General features: G+C 38.9%; 1 protein-coding gene across 1 annotated transcript; it reads right to left on the bottom strand.

Annotated features, from left to right (window-relative positions):
- Nucleotides 1-2007: 2007 nt before the first annotated feature.
- Nucleotides 2008-5904, bottom strand: XCL1 (X-C motif chemokine ligand 1). The gene is made up of 3 exons (XM_053607535.1): nucleotides 5724-5904; nucleotides 3182-3296; nucleotides 2008-2314 (listed from the first exon to the last, which is right to left on the bottom strand). The coding sequence occupies exons 1-3, from the start codon at nucleotides 5782-5784 to the stop codon at nucleotides 2146-2148; spliced, it is 345 nt and encodes a 114-aa protein (XP_053463510.1). The 5' UTR covers nucleotides 5785-5904; the 3' UTR covers nucleotides 2008-2145.
- Between the last annotated feature and the right edge of the window lie 15914 nt (nucleotides 5905-21818).

Below are 21818 nucleotides of genomic sequence, written 5' to 3' on the forward strand. Positions count from 1 at the left end.
GACCAGTCTCTTTGTGTGTTCTTTATGTATCATTTGGTCTTGAGGGAAATGTCTTCCAAAGAACAGAAGCCAGTATGGCATAGTTGCCAACAGCTTGAACTTGGAACCCTGCTTCCACGGGTTCAATTCTGAACTCTACCCTTCACTGTCCAAGGGACCTAAAGAAAGTTAATTAACCATTTTATGCCTCAGTTGTTTTGTCTCTGAGGTCTGTTATGTGATCAAATGAGTTAATATTTGTGAAGCAAGTAAACAGTCCTGGTTACATAATAAAAATCATTTACCATAAAAAAAAGTCTTACAAAATGAAAGATCAAGCACCACCCGTATCCTTCCAAACATATTATCACATTAAATCCTTAATGTCTGGGAGACATTTGGGAAACCCTAATTCACAGCACCACCCACATCCTTCCACACACATCCTATCAATTATTATTGCATTAAATCCCTAGTGTCTGGGAGACATGCGGGAAACCCCCATACATGGCGCCATCAGAAAACCAGCCCATTCATGGGTTGTGACTTGGCATTTTTCATCCCTCACAAAGCAAGAGGAATCCCATTCTCATGAATGGCCTATTTTCATTAAGATCATTCTTTAAAAATATTGTAGACAGATAGCAATGAGCCCACTTTTTGCAAGGAGGCAACTTTTTGATGGCTTCCATTCTGGTTTGGTGGTTTTTTGAGTAGAAATGAGCTAATTTCTTTTTCTTTCTTTTTTTTTTTTTTTCTGAGACAAAGTCTCACTATGTTACCCTCGGTAGAGTACCATGGTGTCATAGCTCACAGCAACCTCAAACTTGTGGGCTTAAGCAATTCTCTTGCCTCAGCCTCCCAAGTAGCTGGGACTACAAGCACCTGCCACAACGCCCAGCTATTTTGTTGTTGTTATAGTTGTCATTGTTGTTTAGCTTGAACCCACCAGCCTTGGTACATGTGGCTGGTGCCCTAACCACTGTGTTACAGGCACCTAGCCAGAAATGATCTGATTTCAACAAGCTGCCTTCAGCTCCCTTCTGAAAATTCTTGATCTTGCTTAGTGGTCCTTAAGGACTAGACAATAGCTAGTACTTTTCACTTAAAACTCTTAATATAAGGTCAATTCTTCCTATTTAGAGTTAGACACAACAGGAGATATATGTCACCATCCTGTTGTAGATAATGGTAGAACCAAAAGCATCAAACAAGTTATCAATGTAGTGAGTCTGGCGTATGGAGTGGCCAGATGAACATCCTATTAAAAGTTTACTACAATCACAATCACATTAAGAAACGTTCCACGTGATGGTATTTGGAATACTAAAAGCTTACTGACTCATGCAATTAAGAAGACTGAAGTAAAATATAAATATATAAATTTAAAAAAATGTAAAACTTACTGGCAATAAAGCATAACTTATATGATAACTAGATCACAGTAAGATAGTGAGATGATTGCCCAAGGCAAAAGATGTTGATTTCTATTTGAATACAGTTTTTTTATGCCAAATACCTAACTTTTGCAAATCAGATAAATGAAAGAAATGACAAGTCCTGTCTTTTTTTTTTTTTTTACTTTAATAAGACAGTAAAATGAAGCCCAGCAAGGTAAAAGAATTTGCTTGAGAGCAAACTTTGGTGAAGCCAAAATTTTTGAGGAGTTGACCCTGGAATGGAAAATCAATGACAGTGGGACCCTTTTCTCCCTTATTCTATAAATAGAACTCTAATATGAAGACAAGTTGAAATAAATCTTGAATTGTTGTCATTGTCACAGTTGTAACTTGTGACTCAGGTGTAAAGAACCATTACAATCTGGAACCTGCGAGTGATAGGTATAGTGCTCATCTCTAATAAATACCGGCCAAAATCTCCCCCATCATGGATACTGTCAAAGGGAGAGACAGACAGAAGTAGAGCATAAATAATATATTACCTTTCCCCATATAATGAATAAATTAGGTAACTATTCTTAATAATAAATATTTATTAATTAAAACATGTAAGTGGAGAGGAAAGACATTAAAAAACAAAAATATAAGAAAGGAATTTGATTCAAGCAGCACTTTTATAAAAAGTGAGTACAATTTAATTAGTCCATGAACTTGTAAAGTGAAATGAGCCAGCCAGCTGGCAAAGGAACAAGGTGCCAGAAGTCCACTACCCAGTCAGGGTCACAGCTGTCTTTGTGGATTGCTGGGGTCCTGTTGGCTTGGTCTGGAGCATGTTACTTTTGGCTTTGGACTTGCCGTTTATGATCTCGACTGCTGATTTCACCCACTTGGCTTGTGGATCAGCACAGACTTTTAGGCCACGTTTGGTAATAAAACTGTAATACAAGGAAAAGAGAGAAAATTAGCCTCATCCTCAAAGCCTCAGAACCAGGAGTTAAGCTCAGACCAGATGTAAAGACATCTTGTGCATGAATTACTGGATGAAATAGTCTTTCAGAATCAAGAGGCCATAAATGAACATGTTTCTTCTGCTATTTTGACAAAAAGGAAAAATATCCACAGGGAAAACCTAGCTCCTCTGGTTGCCATAATGCACAGGCTTCTTTTCTCATCTGTATTGCTAGATGTCATCACTGAAGGACATTTGGGGCCCTCTACTTTAATTACTACATATCTTCTTTCTTTTCTAGCCTCAACATACTTGTCTTATTTTTTGGACAAAAGGTGATTTCTTTATTTTAACTTATTTGGGTTGAGTTTGCAATTATGTGTTGGAAAAGCCATTACATCTAAAAATGAGATCTTAGAAAAAGAATGGTACCACATAGGTACACATTGGCACATTGCCTTGTGCTACAGCCACTGTTAACATGTGGCTGGCACTCTGCCCCACTTGGATGCCAAGTATCCCACACTGGGTGGCCATGTGGGCAAATCCTGGTCTGAGGATTTGCCCATCCCTAAACCTAGCCCTCAGAACTGGGTACAGTATCCATCTGGTTTCCAGTTAAACTCTTCTGCTAAGAAAGGAAGACTTATATTATATACTTGACAGCTAAATTTTTGCAATAATCACTATTTGGTGGGGCTTCAGGAAAATATGATTCATATGGAAAAATAAAGGAGCTGTATTGGTTAAGGTCTTCCTCCATGTTGACCTATTTTTCCTGAGGAAGGCAGCACTTCCATATACTGTATTTCTGTATATCCACCAAGCCCAGTCTTAGGGGAGACAAACTCACATTATGGCTTTTATGGAGCCCTCCTTGATGGTATAGGTCTTAATTCTGTTGACAGGAAGTTGCCGGGTGGTTAGACTCACACAGATACTCTTTTCTGGGATTTCACTCCCCACACCTGGTGAGGGAAAGGCAAAATAAAACTGTAAATCAAACATTATCAAGTTCCTGGAAACAATCTCTTGTTAGATTGCTCCAAGAATGGCGTAGGAATAGAAACAAGACTATTTGCTCTTTGGGGGAAGAGACAGTTCACATTGGTATGCTCCGTTTCCTGCACATGATATATTGTGAGTGAATGTTTGACTAATTAAAAAATTAATCAAGAGCATTGTTTCAAGAATTTCATGCTCATAGAGAAAATAACAAGGTGTTATCCATCTCTGTGTGTATTTTCATGGGAAGACTTGAGATGGCTAGCACAGGCCCAACATTCATCCATTCCCATAGAGAGCAGCTCTTTATTGAGTACCCATTGTGTCCCATGCGTTTAAGGCGCTCGTTCAGACAGACGTCATTTCTGTTTTCATAGAGCACATGTTCTGGTGAGGGGCGTCAGGCCACAAACAGACAAGCACAGAAGATCATTTCAAATATTTACAAGTGTTACAGTGCTCAAAGTCAGATGACTAAGAGTAATTATGATACGGAGTAATTTAAGCAAGGCAACCATCAATGGGCCACTTGCTTTTGACTGAATAAATAAAAGTGTTCTCATTTGAAATGGTAAATTATAAGACATATAAAGGAAGTAGTTCCTAAAGCATTCTTTCTCAATAGCAACAAGCCAAGGGTAATGAACCTGTTAAGTGTAGAGAACCATCTTTTGTGGTATAAGGGGAAAAAAGCTGGGGGAGTCAATACTATTAAGGGTTGGGTTAAAATTCCATCAGTTTCTAAGTGCTGATTTTCTCCTTAGCTTTATAGACTGGTGTTTCCTTCCAGAGAACATGCAGCTAAAAAACATCTAAAGTATCTGCTGATAATGATCAAGTTTGATCCACAGTGTTGCCGAGTTCAAATAGCATCTTTTTAAAGATGAAATAAACAAAAGGTGCTCACTGACGTTGCTTGTCTTCACCCTTCCCTCTCCTTTCCATCACTCTCCATGCCAATCTGCTCACTCTTCACCCTCTGCCTTTGCCAGTTTATTTTTTAATACTGAACTTGTTTCCCAACCCAACCCTGTTTCTCTTATAATGTAAGAAACAATTATTTCTTTCTGCAAAGTATTTAACATGGAACTCTCAAGCCCTGGAGAATCCTACTCTGTACTCTGAGCCACGAAACCTTTTTCTAATTCTCAGCAATGTTGTATATCTGTGTTATTCATTAAAACATTGCCTGTACTTGTTTTGCAGAGTTGAATCACAGCAGAGATAGTTTTGCCCCATTTTTGAACATAAGAAGCTGAGTACCAGTGGGACTTACAGAGTCCTCCAAGTAGACAATTGTGCAGGTATCCCCAGCCTGTAGCACAGCATCCTTCCTTTACCCAGATCTGGGTCTCCACTGAACAGTACACCTATCATTTCAGTAAAATGCTGACCATGTCACAACATGCAGCCTGATTTAATAGTCTTTAACATTTTTGTTTCATCGACGTTTTTTGTTTTGCCCATAATTTCAAGGATTTCCAATCTTTGCCACCTTTATTCATAGACACCTCCCATTGGGGATTCCATGATCAGATTATGATATGATAGTCTAAGTAATAAGTCTACACATCAGGATACAAATAAGTCTATGAATTAATTCCAGCCACCAGGAAAACATGGTCATTTTAAGAAATAATCTGTTGAACCCTCAGGTAAGGCTCAGCATATCTGAATCTCAGCCAGATATGTCTTGCAGATTTGTTCAATTGTATACAGGCTATTAGCACTTCTTATCATACAATCTTTTACAAATTCAAAAGATGTTTCATACATGGTAACATTCATCACAGTAATAATAGATTCTCCCACATACTTGAAGGTAATAATTGATTTCTGGATATGAAGATATGAACTTCCAGTCATTTTGGTTTGGTTTTATTAATAGAAAAATTTGATTTTCTTTGGAACATACCTCCTCCAGTACATCCCCACATTGTGACTGAACTCCCAAAGATTTTGAGAATTCATCAAGATCTATATTTAATGGGCAAAATCTACAAAAGCATTTACAATCATCACCATCATAGCTAATAGTAAGCAAAAAAATACTGTTTATAAAGAAATCTGATATGATTAAATAAATAAAAATGAACTTTAAAAGAGCGTGTCTTTTATATTCAATTTATAGATAAACATAGGCCCTCAGTGGTTTAAAAAAATTATCCAAAATCATCCAGTTAGGAAGAGTAGGAGCCCAGATATGAAGTTCTCTCTGTTTTGGAAGTCTACAAAGTCTCAAGTTGATATTATCATTTCTCTTTTTTCACATGGGAAGTTCGAGGCTTACCTTGATAAAGCAGCTTACTGCAGTCAAAACCTGAGTCAAACCCCAAATGTGTCCCCACCTGTCCCCTGTTCCTCATCTCACAGACAACTCCTCCACTCACCTTCCACCAGGTGTTCAGTGAGGCAGCAGATGCCAAGGAAGGCCAGGATGAAGGGTCTCATGGCTGAGTCTGGTGAGCTGGGCAGCGAAAAGTGAGGACCCAGCTCCTCACCAGCCTCTTTTATCCTCTGATGGTCACCATGCTTCCGGTGGTGTGAGGGGGCTTTCAGAGTTGGTGTGGGATCACGGAAAGTCTTTGCAATACCAACGCTTTTTTTCTTTAACAAAAAGTTCCCTTGCCTCGTTCATACTAACCTCACACTTGGTGGCCTTTTCCCCCTCCTGTGGTTAATGTGTCAATGAAACCAAATGCATGCATAAAAGAAAACGTGCTTGTCTTTTCTGCCACCAGTCTAAACTCAGATCTTCCACTGCAAATATACCTCAAGAATGTCCACTGTCCAATACAGGGACAGTGTAAAGGAAATGAGGCAGCGCGGTCACCACAGCCCATCCCAATCAGCCTCATGAGACACCCACGATGACATAGGGCTCACACAACCCTGGAGCCCATGAGGACCTGCCTCTGCCTCCCCTGGGAGTGGAAGAGATGTGCCTGCCACACTGAGATTCCCATTCCTGCGCTTTCTCTTTGTTCCTATTTCTCTCCTCTACCCTCATTCATACTCTGACCCGCATTTCTTTATACCACTCTCCCCAGGTACCCAAGAAACATTTCAATCATTGTCTTGTTTGTGTCTATGTGCTCATGTTTGTTTTATTTCAGCTTCATAGATACATTTTTAAAGACTTTTGAAAAGTTTTCCTATACCAATTTAATTTTGGAAAATAGAGATGAAATTACTTATAACCTTGCCATTCATTACTTATAACAGCCCTAAGTGCTTTTAAAAAATTATCTATTTTTAATGTTTTTCCAGTGAGTCTCCACTGATATATTAATACACATGCTCATGTAATTTTGGTCATTATAAATACCATTTTAATGGGCTCAGCACCTGTAACTCAGTGGCAGGCCTCCAGCCACATACATGAGAGCTGGTGGGTTCGAATCCAGCCCAGGCCAGCTAAAACAACAATGACAACTACAACCAACAAATACCTGGGCGTTGTTGCCTGTAGTCCCAGCTGCTTGGGAGGCTGAGGCAAGAGAATTGCTTAAGGCCAAGAGTCTGAGGTTGCTGTGAGCTGTGACACTACAGCACTCTACCCAGGGCAACAGATTAAGACTCTGTCTCAAAAAATAAATAAATACCATTTTGAGATCAATTTAAATATCTTCCCATATTGCTTTAGTCTTCATGTTTTCTATTTGAGTGAACATGTACACATACACATTAAACCATTACCCTGTAATTTATTCTTACATGGATCGTATGTATAAGGTCCGTTTCACTAAGGGACACTGAATTATTTCCCTTTAGTAACCCTGAGTAGGATTACCAGGTAAAACCTCATGATCATCTCTACAGCTCTTGTTACATCTTGCCATAAAGTCTTCTCAAAATGCGGTTTTAATTTGCAATGCCTCCAGCAGGGTTCAAATATATTGGTTGTACTACAATCTTTCTGGCATTCAGGAATATGAAAATTAATTCATACATTTTCTTTTTTTATTAAATCATAGCTGTGTACATTGATATGATCATGGGGCATCATTCACTATAATTCATACATTTTCATAAAGGTTATAGTATAACCTCTGAGAGGTTTTTCACTAATGGCATTTAATTTTCTGGCCAGACATCACTCTGAACTTCAGAACAGCTCCTAATGTCTACTTCACTACCTGATCATTCCTTAAACTCTGGACACATATTCTATTCAAACTGTTTCTCCCCCAATACTCCATGTTAAGTAGTAGTGTGTCTTTTTCCATCCAATTTCCAAATCAACATGTGTGGGGATCATCTGAGACTCTTGGTCATACACCTCTATGTCACTCTCCACAGAGCTAGATGAAGTATTCCTTCAAGATGGCTCCTCCTTTCTTGTCACACTGCTCATGGGAGGCCATCATCATTCCTTGTTAGGACTGTTGTAGTACACCAACTACAGTCCAGAGTCTCCTGCCTTCAAGTCTGTTCTCCACAGCATGGGCAGAGTAATCAGTCTAAAACTTTTTCACAGAAGATTGAAACCAACTGAAAACACATTTCAGAAAACCTTGTCTAGAGCACAACCTGGGGAGAGTGGTACCAAAAGTATACCTGTGAGGGGGGTGAGGTGCCAAACACAGCAGGGTCCAAATCGGGACCTTTCCTGGAGCAAGAGGCATTGGAGATCTTTTGATGGTGAATTCAACACAGGTGAAGACAGAGAGATACTTGGTATAAATACAATTGAATCATACATCTTCCAGTGAAATTCCTTAGTCTTGGGACAAACCTTGGTTCTACATCACTTTTCTTGGTGATTATTGTTCTGCTTGTGTGTATTTCCCAATACTGGGAAATGTGGAATTGTACCCCTTTTAGTTCCATAAGTTGCTAATAATGAATGATCTAATTTTTACATGATCTTTTATTTTATGAGATGCTGTGCAAAAAGAATTAGTTTTTTCTTCAAAAAGAGTTTTATAGAGAGAATAAAAAATAGTTATTTCACTGTCACAAACTTCAAGTCATGTTTGTCAAACCTGTAAAAGTTATATTTAATAACTTGCGTCACTGGGTTTGCTTAAATTAGTAAATTCTAACATCTAGATAGATATTATCTATAACTGATAGATATTATCTATATAAGTTCATATTAAAAGCATAGAACAAGAATCAGCATATATGTCTGTCCCACATTTGTTAATAAAGTTTTATTGAGACACAGCAATGCCCATTTCCTTACATATTGGCTATTACTGCTTATGTACTACAACAGCAAAGTTGATCTGGTACATATTTTTCTTTTTTTTTTTTGTACTTAAAAATTTCTTGCTTTATTGTACATGTTTTTCCCCTTTTTTATAAACAAATCTCTAAATAAATATTCTTAAAATAAGCTTCTGCATTCCTGTTTGGTACATATTTTTCAAAACCTATATTTGCCATCTGACCCCTTACAGAAAAACTTTGCTGACCCCTAGTTAGACCCTAATTTATATTTGTTACTAAAATCATTTATGTTCAATAGGATATAAATATGTAAAAATTTTAAAAAGGTAGAGAGGGAAAAAAGACTAAAGAAGTACACGAAAACATTTACAGTGGAAAAACTCCCCAGGAAGTTACCACATTCATGGTCTGGCTGGGAGAGTGAGAGTAGCTTCTTGTATTTCAAGCCCTTGTATCATTTATTACATATGTTATTTACTTATTCCTCACTAGTGAAAATACGTGGTGTTAACACACAGGCACGCTCTCATCAGATGGGTTCATAATCTCCTTTGTTCCTTGATAAAAGTTATATAGCCAACAAAGAAGAACTCAAAGGAATTTCTAAAAATATCAGTGGTTGTCAAAAGGTTGAAACTGCTCTGTGTTACATACATAATAGGATCTATATCAGGGTCTGGAACTCACTGGCTCAAAGTAGCAGAGGAATTGTTGCATGTTGAGCACTACCCAGAAGTTGCTTAAAAATTGTTCTGGTTACATTGGTCACTGATCACAGATCAATGGGAAATTGAGCAGAATAAGAGAGTGAGTCAAAGTAACCAACTCTCCAGGAAAGATTCAGTTGAGAAGAAAAATGACACCTAGTATCTATAATGCCAAGTCAACCACTTTGTTGGGAAAGAAGAGGACTGCCTTTTCTGCCACAAAGTCTGCCATAAACTTAAAATACTCTGTGATACAGAATTCAAAAGAATTTATGGATTGTCTAAACTGAACATCAGTCAGACTCAGTCTGCCTGCCAAAGATCATGCATCAGCCTGGGCCTGTAGCCCAACTTTAGTGCCAACAGCCATCCTAAGGAGCCTTCCCTTGAGAAGCCACATACTATAGCCGGAATAGTGAACAGTAAAATCAGATCACCCAGACATTTATCCTAAAGAATCTATTACATGAAAACCATCTCTACCTCACTGACATCAGGATTAGAAACAGAACACACGACACGTTTTGCCCATAAGAGGGACCCAGTAAACGGTAATGATTATAATTAAAAGGTAGTCACTGAAACTATAAAAGACTCTGAAACTGGAATCGCCTCTGCAAGAAGTTGGTGACAAATAAGCAATATGTAGTTTTCTTCAGAAGTCATGATTTTATTTTTATGAACAATAATAATTCTATGAAATCAGTCTAGCTTAGAACAGCCTGCTTCCCCAGCATTGGCCTCCTGCTCATATCCGAAATATCAGAAGGAAGAAGCAGGCATATCATCGGACACCTTTGACCACATTTCCATCCTCTCAGTGAAAGGATCACTCGCTGATACAACCAAACCTCTCTGCAGTAGAATAAGACAGCATGGAGCGTTATAGATTACTTGAAGTAATTTTTTTTATTTTAATCCTTATTAAAAACTTCCCACTATGTTTTTTTTTCTTCAGAATGAAAAATAAATAAATTCTTGATGACAGAGGCTTACTTAGTTTTAGTGCCTCAAGCCAATCACTTGGCACGCGGAACCTGGAAGGATTCCTAAAGTGGTTGCCTTACCTTAAAGGGTATATGACATTGGCCTGAACCTGAAGGAGTACCCAAAGTTGATTGTGGAAACAAATTAATCAAATGTTGCCTTATCAGAAGCTTGCCCTCATCACTCCACATAAAATAGCAGCCACCACCCCCTTCCTGCAGTTTCTTATAACCGTCTTCCTTGTAAGGCACAGCAGTTACCGTTTCACCTGACGCTGTATTCACTCTCTGTTCTCCCCCTGCTATATTATAATGCCCGTGAAAATTACTACTGAATCCTCAACACCTGTAATACAAGAACTCACGAAATAGTCATTTACTTAATAAATAAAGTCATCTTATCATGTTCTTTCTTGTATGAACTAAGAGCAGAAGCCCTGTTCCATGTGACTTGTAGATGGCTACTTTTCACCAATATCATCCTAGTATGACAAAGAATAAAGGGGTAAAAGGGCCAAGGGACATAGGGGCTAGAAGAGATCTTAGAAATTCTTAATATCTAGTCAATTCATCATCTTTCTATGAGTAAGAAAACAGATTAGAGTTACGGGCAATGTCATGACACAAATGCCTGTTCTGTCACCTCCCTCAGTAGTGATCAGAGAAAGAACAAAGACCACCAACAACAAAAAATATGATGGGCTGTATATGAGGAAGAATAATTACGCATAGTCCCTGGGTTACGAGCAAGATGGGCTCTGTAGGTTTGTTCTTAAGTTGAATTTATATGTCAGTTGGAGCAGGTACATACACCTAGTATCCGTAACAGCCTGTTTGTCAGTGTGAGTCATATGTCAATCAGATGTTTGTGACTCCTGGACTTCCTATAATCACCTTCTTTCATAAGTGGGAGTTGGATATAAGTCAGATGCTTGTAACTTGGGGACTGCCTGTAAGACATTTATTGGTTTGCTTTTCCTACTACACGCCACAGCACTCACTCCAGAAAAAGGTGAAGGGACAGATTCACCTGCTGGATCCATACTTCATCCAGTCCCCTTCCGTGGCTTCTTTGCTGCTTATCTCTGCAGTCCCATGTCAGGCCAGGACAGACCTCAAAGTTAGACAAATTCTTTTTTTTTTTATTGTTGGGGATTCATTGAGGGTACAATAAGCCAGGTTACACTGATTGCAATTGTTAGGTAAAGTCCCTCTTGCAATCATGTCTTGCCCCCATAAAGTGTGACACACACCAAGGCCCCACCCCCCTCCCTCCTTCCCTCTTTCTGCTTCCCCCCTTCATAACCTTAATTGTCATTAATTGTCCTCATATCAAAATAGAGTACATAGGATTCATGCTTCTCCATTCTTGGGATGCTTTACTAAGAATAATGTCTTCCACTTCTATCCAGGTTAATACGAAGGATGTAAAGTCTCCATTTTTTTTAGTGGCTGAATAGTATTCCATGGTATACATATACCACAGATTGTTAATCCATTCCTGGGTTGGTGAGCATTTAGGCTGTTTCCACATTTTGGCGATTGTAAATTGAGCTGCAATAAACAGTCTAGTACAAGTGTCCTTATGATAAAAGGATTTCTTTCCTTCTGGGTAGATGCCCAGTAATGGGATTGCAGGATCAAATGGGAGGTCTAGCTTGAGTGCTTTGAGGTTTCTCCATACTTCCTTCCAGAAAGGTCGCACTAGTTTGCAGTGCCACCAGCAGTGTAAAAGTGTTCCCTTCTCTCCACATCCATGCCAGCATCTGCAGTTTTGAGATTTTGTGATGTGGGCCATTCTCACTGGGGTTAGATGATATCTCAGGGTTGTTTTGATTTGCATTTCTCTAATATATAGAGATGATGAACATTTTTTCATGTGTTTGTTAGCCATTCGTCTGTCATCTTTAGAGAAAGTTCTATTCATGTCTCTTCCCATTGATATATGGGATTGTTGGCTTTTTTCATGTGGATTAATTTGAGTTCGCTATAGATCCTAGTTATCAAGCTTTTGTCTGATTGAAAATATGCAAATATCCTTTCCCGTTGTGTAGGTTGTCTCTTTGCTTTGGTATTGTCTCCTTAGCTGTACAGAAGCTTTTCAGTTTAATGAAGTCCCATTTGTTTATTTTGTTGTTGCAATTGCCACAGCAGTCTTCTTCATGAAGTCTTTCCCCAGGCCAATATCTTCCAGTGTTTTTCCTGTACTTTCTTGGAGGATTTTTATTGTTTCATGCCTTAAGTTTAAGTCCTTTATCCATCTTGAATCAATTTTTGTGAGTGGGGAAAGGCGTGGGTCCAGTTTCAGTCTTTTACATGTAGACATCCAGTTCTCCCAATACCATTTATTGAATAGGGAGTCTTTCCCCCAAGGTATGTTCTCGTTTGGTTTATCAAAGATTAGGTGGTTGTAAAATGTTAGTTTCATTTCTTGGTTTTCAATTCGATTCCAAGTGTCTATGTCTCTGTTTTTGTGCCAGTACCATGCTGTCTTGACCACTATGGCTTTGTAGTACAGACTAAAATCTGGTATGCTGATGCCCCCAGCTTTATTTTTGTTACAGAGAATTGCCTTAGCTATACGGGGTTTTTTCCGGTTCCATACAAAACGCAGAATCATTTTTTCCAAATCTTGAAAGTACGATGTTGGTATTTTGAAAGGAATGGCATTGAATAGGTAGATTGCTTTGGGAAGTATAGACATTTTAACAATGTTGATTCTTCCCATCCATGAGCATGGTATGTTCTTCCATTTGTTAATATCCTCTGCTATTTCCTTTCTGAGGATTTCATAGTTTTCTTTATAGAGGTCCTTCACCTCCTTCGTTAGGTATATTCCTAGGTATTTCATTTTCTTTGAGACTATGGTGAAGGGAGTTGTGTCCTTAATTAGCTTCTCATCTTGACTGTTATTGGTGTACACAAAGGCTACTGACTTGTGGACATTGATTTTATATCCTGAAACATTACTGTATTTTTTGATGACTTCTAGGAGTCTTGTGGTTGAGTCTTTGGGGTTCTCTAAGTATAAGATCATGTCATCAGCAAAGAGGGAGAGTTTGACCTCCTCTGCTCCCATTTGGATTCCCTTTATTTCCTTGTCTTGCCGAATTGTATTGGCTAGAACTTCCAGCACTACGTTGAATAGTAAAGGTGACAGAGGACAACCTTGTCTGGTTCCAGTTCTAAGAGGAAAAGCTTTCAGTTTTACTCCATTCGGTAAAATATTGGCTGTGGGTTTGTCATAGATAGCTTCAATCAGTTTTAGAAATGTGCCACCTATGCCTATGCTCTTCAGTGTTCTAATTAGAAAAGGATGCTGGATTTTATCAAATGCTTTTTCTGCATCTATTGAGAGGATCATGTGATCTTTATTTTTGCCTCTGTTAATATGGTGGATAATGTTTATAGACTTGCGTATGTTAAACCAGCCTTGCATCCCTGGGATGAAGCCTACTTGATCATGATGAATGACTTTTTTGATGATAAGCTGTAATCTATTGGCTAGGATTTTGTTGAGAATTTTTGCGTCTATGTTCATGAGTGAGATTGGTCTGAAATTCTCCTTTTTGTTTGGGTCTTTTCCTGGTTTTGGTATCAGGGTGATGTTTGCTTCATAAAATGTGTTGGGGAAGATTCCTTCTTCCTCAAATTTTTGGAATAATTTCTGCAGTACAGGAATAAGCTCTTCCTTGAAGGTTTGATAGAATTCTGGAGTGAAGCCATCTGGTCCAGGGCATTTTTTGGTTAGAAGATTTTTTATTGTTTCTTTGATCTCAGTGCTTGAAATTGGTCTGTTCAGGAGCTCTATTTCTTCCTGGCTGAGTCTAGGGAGAGGCTGTGATTCCAAATATTTATCCATTTCCTTCACATTGTCAAATTTCTGGGCATAGAGTTTCTGGTAGTATTCAGAGATGATCTCTTGTATCTCTGTGGGATCAGTTGTTATTTCCCCTTTATCATTTCTGATTGAGGTTACTAGAGATTTTACTTTTCTATTCCTCGTTAGTCTGGTCAATGGTTTATCTATTTTATTTATTTTTTCAAAAAACCAACTCCTTGCTTCATGAATTTTCTGAATGATTCTTTTATTTTCAATTTCATTGATCTCTGATTTGATTTTGGATATTTCTTTTCTTCTACTGAGTTTAGGCTTAGATTGTTCTTCTTTTTCCAGTTCCATAAGATCTCTTGTGAGATTGTTGATGCTCTCTCTTTCTGTTTTTCGAATGTAGGCATCTAAAGCGATGAATTTTCCTCTCAAAACTGCTTTTGCAGTATCCCACAGGTTTTGGTAGCTTGTGTCTTCATTGTTGTTATGCTCAAGGAAGTTAATGATTTCCTGTTTTATTTCTTCCTTCACCCATCTGTTATTCAACAGAAGATTGTTTAATTTCCATGCCTTTGGGTGGGGTCGAGCATTTTTGTTAGAGTTGAGTTCCACCTTTAGTGCCTTATGGTCTGAGAAGATACAAGGTAAAATTTCAATTCTTTTGGTTCTGTTGATATTTGTTTTGTGTCCCAGGATATGATCAATTTTGGAGAATGTTCCATGGGGTGATGAGAAGAATGTATATTCTTTATCTTTGGGATGGAGTGTTCTATATGCGTCTATCAAGCACAGTTGTTCTAGGGTCTCATTTAAATCTCTTATATCTTTGTTTAATTTCTGTTTAGAGGATCTGTCCAGCTCTGTAAGAGGAGTGTTAAAGTCCCTGTTATGATGGTGTTATCAGATATCGTATTGCTCAGACTGAGTAAGGTATGTTTCAAGAATCTGGGAGCATTTAAATTGGGTGCATAAATATTTAGAATTGAAATGTCTTCTTGTTGTATTTTTCCCTTGACCAATATAAAGTGACCATCTTTGTCTTTTTTTACTTTAGTTGCTTTAAATCCACATGTATCTGAAAATAAGATTGCAACTCCTCTTTTCTTCTGAATTCCATTTGCCTGAAAAATTGTCTTCCAACCCTTGACTTGGAGCTTTAATTTGTCTTTTGAAGCCAGGTGTGTTTCTTGCAGACAGCAAATGGATGGCTTGTGTTTTTTAATCCAGTCAGACAATCTACGTCTCTTCAGTGGGGAATTCAAGCCACTAATATTTATAGAGATAATTGATAAGTGTGGTAGTATTCTATTCATCTTATTTTGTGAGAGTCCATTACTTAGTTTTATCTTTTGCATCAGTGTGGAGGTTAGGTTCTGTCCTTTAATTTCTGAGTTCTTACTTTGATGCAGATCCATTGTGGTGGTCAGTGTGCAGAACAGGTTGAAGTATTTCCTGTAGAGCTGGTCTTGTTGTGGCGAATTTCCTCAATGTTTGTATATCCGTAAATGATTTGATTTCTCCGTCAATTTTGAAGCTTAGCTTAGCAGGGTACAGAATTCTGGGCTGGAAATTGTTCTGTTTAAGTAGATTAAAGGTAGATGACCATTGCCTTCTTGCTTGGAAAGTTTCAGTAGAGAAGTCTGCAGTCACTCTGATGGATTTGCCCCTGTAGGTCAACTGGCGCTTACTCCTGGCAGCTTGCAGAATCTTTTCTTTTGTCTTGACTTTGGACAGGTTCATCACAATGTGTCTTGGAGAAGCTCGGTTAGAGTTGAGGCGACCTGGTGTCCGATAGCCCTCTGAAAGCAGTGTGTCAGAATCTTTGGTAATATTTGGGAAATTTTCTTTTATAATATTCTCTAGTATGGCTTCCATTCCTCTGGGGCATTCTTCTTCTCCTTCTGGAATTCCTATAACTCGTATGTTGGAACGCTTCATAAAGTCCCATAATTCTGACAGTGAACGTTCTGCTTTCTCTCTCTTCTTTTCTGCCTCTTTTACTATCTGAGTTATCTCAAAAACTTTGTCTTCTACCTCTGAAATTCTTTCTTCTGCATGGTCTAACCTGTTGCTGATACTTTCCATTGCATCTTTAAGTTCCCTAATTGACTGTTTCAGTTCCTTCAGCTCTGCTATATCCTTTTTATATTCTTCATATCATTCATCTCTTATTTGATTCTGTTTTTGAATTTCCTTTTGGTTATTTTCCACTTTATTAGCAGTTTCCTTCATTGTTTCCATCATTTCTTTCATTGTTTTCAACATGTGTATTCTAAATTCCCTTTCTGTCATTCCTAACATTTCTTTATAGGTGGAATCATCTGCAGTAGCTACCTCATGGTCCCTTGGCAGGGTTGTTCTGGACTGGTTCTTCATGTTGCCTGGAGTTTTCTGCTGATTCTTCCTCATGAGTGATTTCTTTTATCTGTTTCCTTGCCCTAATTTTCCTTTCACTTCCTCTTGCTCTTTAAGTTCTCGTTCCTGTGGACTAAGGGTTACAGGACCAGAATGGTGAGAAGGTTGAAGAGCAAAAAAGGGATGAAAGAAAGGAGGACTGAGTGATAAGAAAAATGGAGAAAGTAGAGGGGGTGGGTAAAAGGAATATTGACAAAAAGAAGAGAGGCACAGAAAGAGGGAGACAGGGCAATATAGGTGTACAGTAGGGTACTTTGACACAACCTTAAAAAAACCCCACCTTCTGGGGGTGCCCAGTTGGGTGGTTCCCTTGAGGTCAGCAGCTCTTTGCTAACCTGATCATGCACAGTACCCCACCTCCACCAAGTAGAGAGGAAAGACAAAAATGCTATAAATCAAACAAAAAAAAGCAAACAGAAAACTTTACGGGATAAAATTGGGTGAAAAACCAAATAATAGTGGTAGAAACACTAACAAAAATGAAGTTCTAGTTATTGAAAAAGGCAGCAATTGGAAATTATAATTAAACTAGAAAAATTGAGAAAGAAAAAGGATCTGTAAGGAAAAGGTTGAAATTAAAAAACAATAACAACATCAACAAAATAAACAAAAAAAAACAACCAAACCAAAAAAAAAAAAAAAAAAACACAACCAAAAACAAAGCAGTATGTATATGTTATTGAATATTGTCTGGGCAACACATGGTCTTCTGGGGTATGAGATGTTAATCACAGTTCTGATACAACTGGAGGCTGATTTCTCAAACCCCAGCAGGTATACACCCTAAATCTCTCTTCAGCCCACTTAAAAGGCACTTTGAACTTGTAAACTTGCTGAGCAGAAGCTTTCCCAGGAAAGTGCTTGTCGCTGGAATCACTGCTGAAGTGGCTATCCACTTACCCAGTGTGCCAAAACTGGTCTCACTCTGCCCCTGAGGGTTAGGGCTGCAAGGCGGCTCAGACCCCACCCTTCGCTGGGTTACCAGCTCCCACCCGATTCTAGCTCTGCGACCCTGAGGGCGGAGCTTACTGGGGCAGATGGCTCACAACGGCTCCCTGTGGCCCACAGCCAAACACTATTAGCTCCGTCTGGCTCAGCGGCTCAGACTAGGGCCCTAGACAATGGCCAAAGTTCTCCGCACTCCCGCTCAGGCTCTTCCCAAGGCAGTTCAACTGAGTGCCATGTCCAAAGACACCAAAACAGTTCACAGGTAAGGCCTTTCTGGTTTGCAGTCTCGCTGCTACTGAACTTACAGTTGCGGGCGGGTTTAGACGGATTGAACACACACGAGCACTTGCCATTTTTCCACTGTTTTAGTCCTCCTCTTGGGGTCCAGAAGTCTCTCACTGACTCCTTGTATCCTCACAGGGTTGATGATAGGCAGATCCCACCAGCCAGAGATGCCTGGAGTCCTATCTCCCCAGACTCACGGTGCCCAGATGCAAGGAAGCTGTTACTCGGCCACCATCTTGCTCCGCCTCCAGGCAAAGTTAGACAAATTCTAAGCAGCAGTAGGACCTGAGAACACCACACAATTTGAGCACATCTGCTTCCTGCTATTCTGTAAATGACATCACTTGAAAAACTTTCTAAAAATTCAGAGTGTTGTCTGGTGTTTTCCTTTGTGTTCAATACCCACAATTTCATTGTCTGGTATTTTAATATCCTTCTAAATAAACCATAAATGTACATCTGTATTCGTACCAACTTCCCTCTAAAACCTGTAAAAGTTCTGTATCATATTTAGTAGGTACTCAGGCTGAGTTTACAATTCACCTTTCCCTTCCTTTCTTTTTTTGGTATAATCCGTGGTTGTTTCATTATAGTAAGAACACTTCACATGAGATCTACCCTCCTACATTTTTAAGTGCAAAATATAGTACTGTTAACTATCAGCACAGTGTTTCACAGCAGGTCTCTGGAACTTAGTCATCTTCCATAACTGAAACTGTGTATCTGTTAAACAGCAACTCCCCATATCTCCCTCTGCCACCGCCCTGGCATTCTACTTTCTGTTTCTAAGTTCAACTATTTTAGATACTTTCTATAAGAGAAATCATCCAGTATTTGTGCTTACGTGACTGGCTTATTTTACTTGGCACAATGTCCTCCAAGTTCACCTATGTTGTTGCTTATGGAAGGGTTTCCTTCTTTTTCATGTCTAGATAATATTCCTCCAATGTATATGCTACATTTTCTGTAGCCATTCACCCATCAATGGACATTTCTGTTGTTCCCATGTCATACCTCTTGTAAATCATGCTGCAAACACTATGGGACTACCAATGTCTCTTCAAGATTCTGATTTCAGTTCTTTTGCACATGCATGCTAATGTGGGATTGCTGAGTCATGTGATAGTTCTAATTTTAATTTTTCATGTTTAACTGTGAGAGGTGCCTCTTGACTGTTTTCCATGGCAAATGTATGATTTTGCATTTCCACCAACAGTATGCAAGGGTTCCAATTTCTCTACATTCTCACCAACACTTATCTTTTATTTTTTATAATAGCCATCCTGGCTTGGCGCCTGTAGCTCAGCAGCTAGGGAGCCAGCTACATACACCAGAGCCAGTTGGTTCGAATCCAGCCTGGGCCTGCCAAACGACAATGACAACTACAACCAAAAAATAGCTGGTGTTGTGGTGGGCGCCTATAGTCCCAGCTACTTGGAAGGCTGAGACAAGAGAATCACTTAAGCCCAAGAGTTGGAGGTTGCTGTGAGCAGTGACACCACAGCACTCCGCTGAGGGTAACATAGTGAGACTGTCTTCAAAAAAAAAAAAAAGCCATCCTAATAGTTAGGACATGATAGATCATGGTTTTTATTTACATTTCCTCAATGTTAATGATATGAGCCCTTTTTTATCACACCCCTGTTGACCACTTGTATGTCATCCTTGGAGAAGTGTCTATTTTTAATAGGGTTTGGGGTTCGAGGGTTTTTTTTTTTAGGTGTTTGTTAATGTTGATTTTGCTCCTGAGTTGTGAGATTTTTCTTTTCTCTTTATGATCATGATTATTTTTCTCTGGTTCTCAACTCATACAGCCAGTAGTAATGATAACCACCCTAACTGCACCAACCTCCTTCCCCCAGAACCCATTCTTCCTTCTGCTCTTGTTCTTTCTTCTTTCTTTTTGTCTTTTGTATTTTTCCTGCTGTGGGAATTTCTTGACTTCTCGTGTATTTATTCCCAATTGGAATAGCCAAGTCCAATTCATTATTGAGTGTATTGTCAAAGCTAAAGATAAAATCATCCTTACACTGGTATAGTTAGTTGATAATTTTAACATTTAAAAGATACATTATCTTTTGATAATTTCTTTAGCACCTGAGTTTTTCTCAGATAGCCAAAGTAAATTTGCAAAGGGAAATCACATTCGTGTGGCTAACACAAAAAAGAGTTTATACAAGTGTGTACACTTTGCTTAGTTTATACTTAAAATGTTTGTGGCAGGGGAAGGCTAGCCCTTGTAGTAAATAGTTCCTAAAAGTGGATGTATCAAAGGCAGTTCAAAAAAGTTACACATGCACTTTAGGCCTTTCTGCTGGGACTCTCCCCTCTACACGGGAAAAAGTGCACTTACAGAAATTAAAGGAAGCTAATAGCAAAATAGAAAAGACATTTTTTCCCAAGAAGAAAAGAGAGTGAATTGTGATTTTGTGCCTGTGATGGAGTTATGTGTTGGAAAATTTTAAGGTAAGGTGCCCCCCACTCTGGTCCATATCGGTGTCTATGATGAACATTTGCAACAACAGTGGCAGTCTGGCTCCCTGTGTCTATAAGCTCCCATAGGATAGTTTTTTTACCCCAAGGTAGAAACCAGAACTCCATTCTCAAACCCATCAGCCGCACATGACTTAGACTGAGCCAGACAAGCCACCTCTGCAAGCTTGGATTTGGAAGAGACATACATGGAGGGAGAGACTCCACATATAATCCATATCTGGGGAGAGTTTTGTAATTGTTGTCAAGAATCATGGAGATTGTTTGTTAATAACAGACTTTATCGAGGCCAGGCATGGTGGCTCACACCTATACTCCCAGCACTCTGGGAGGCCAAAGTGGGTGGATTGCCTGAGCTCACAGGTTCGAGACCATCCTGAGCAAGAGGAAGACCCCCCCTCTCTAGAAACAGCCGGGCATTGTGGCAGGCGTCTGTAGTCCCAGCTACCTGGGAAGCTGAGGCAAGAGAATCACTTAAGCCCAAGAGCTTGAGGTTGCTGTGAGCTATGACACTACAGCACTCTACCAAGTATGACAAAGTAAGACTGTTTCAAAAAAAAAAAAAAAAACAACCCAGACTTTATCTTTAAGAGCAGTTTAGGTTCACAGCAAAATTGAGCAAAGGATACAGAGATTTCCCACATACCCACCCACCCTACATACACTCACAACCTCCCCCACTACCAACATCCCTCACCAAAGTAGTGCATTTGTTACGATTGATAAATTACATTGACACGTTATTATAATCCAAAATTCCTAGTCTACCCTAGAGCTCACTTTTTGTTCTGTACATTCTGTGGGTTTTGACAAATGTATAATGACACATATTCATCCTTTTAGTGTTCATACACAATAGTTTCACTGCTCTAAACATCACCTGTGCTCCATTTTTTCATCCCTCCCTCCCACCAAGCCTCTGGTAACTACTGATTTTTTTTACTGCCTCTATAGTTGTGCCTTTTCTGATTGGTTTCTTTTACTTAGTAATAGACTTTCAGAGTTCTTCCATGTCTTTTCACAACTTATTCATTCACCTATTAAAGAACAATATAGTTGCTTCCAAGTTTTTGCAATTATGAACAAAGCTGCTATAAGCACAACTTCTTAGGTTTTTGCATGGACATAATTTTTCAACTCCTTTGGATAAATACCAAGAAATGCAATTGACAGATCATATGATAAAACTATGATTAGCTTTGTAAGGAACTGCTAGACTGTATTCCAAAGTCCATATCGTTTTGCATTCTCACCAACTATGAATGAGTTCGTGTTGCTTCACATCCTCAATGTGAGGATGTCCAGCATTCAATGAACGCTGACAGCTGAATTCGTGGAATACTGACAGCTTTCAATGTTGTCAGTATTTTGGACATTATCCATTCTAATAGGAGTATAGTGACAACTCATTGTTATTTTCATTTTCAATCCACTTAGGAGGTATGACATGGAACATCCTTACATGCGCTTATTTTCCATTTGTGTATCTTCTTTGGTGAGGCATCTGTTCAGATCATTGCCCTGGTTGTTTGATTAGATTGGTTGCTTTCATATCGCTTAGTTCTAAGAGTTCCTTGTATACTTTTGGTATAACAAGTCCATAGCTTCATTATCTATATCATTTGAAAATATTTTCTGGCA

The sequence above is a fragment of the Nycticebus coucang genome, chromosome 10 (assembly GCF_027406575.1).
Source record: "Nycticebus coucang isolate mNycCou1 chromosome 10, mNycCou1.pri, whole genome shotgun sequence".
NCBI lineage: Eukaryota > Metazoa > Chordata > Mammalia > Primates > Lorisidae > Nycticebus > Nycticebus coucang.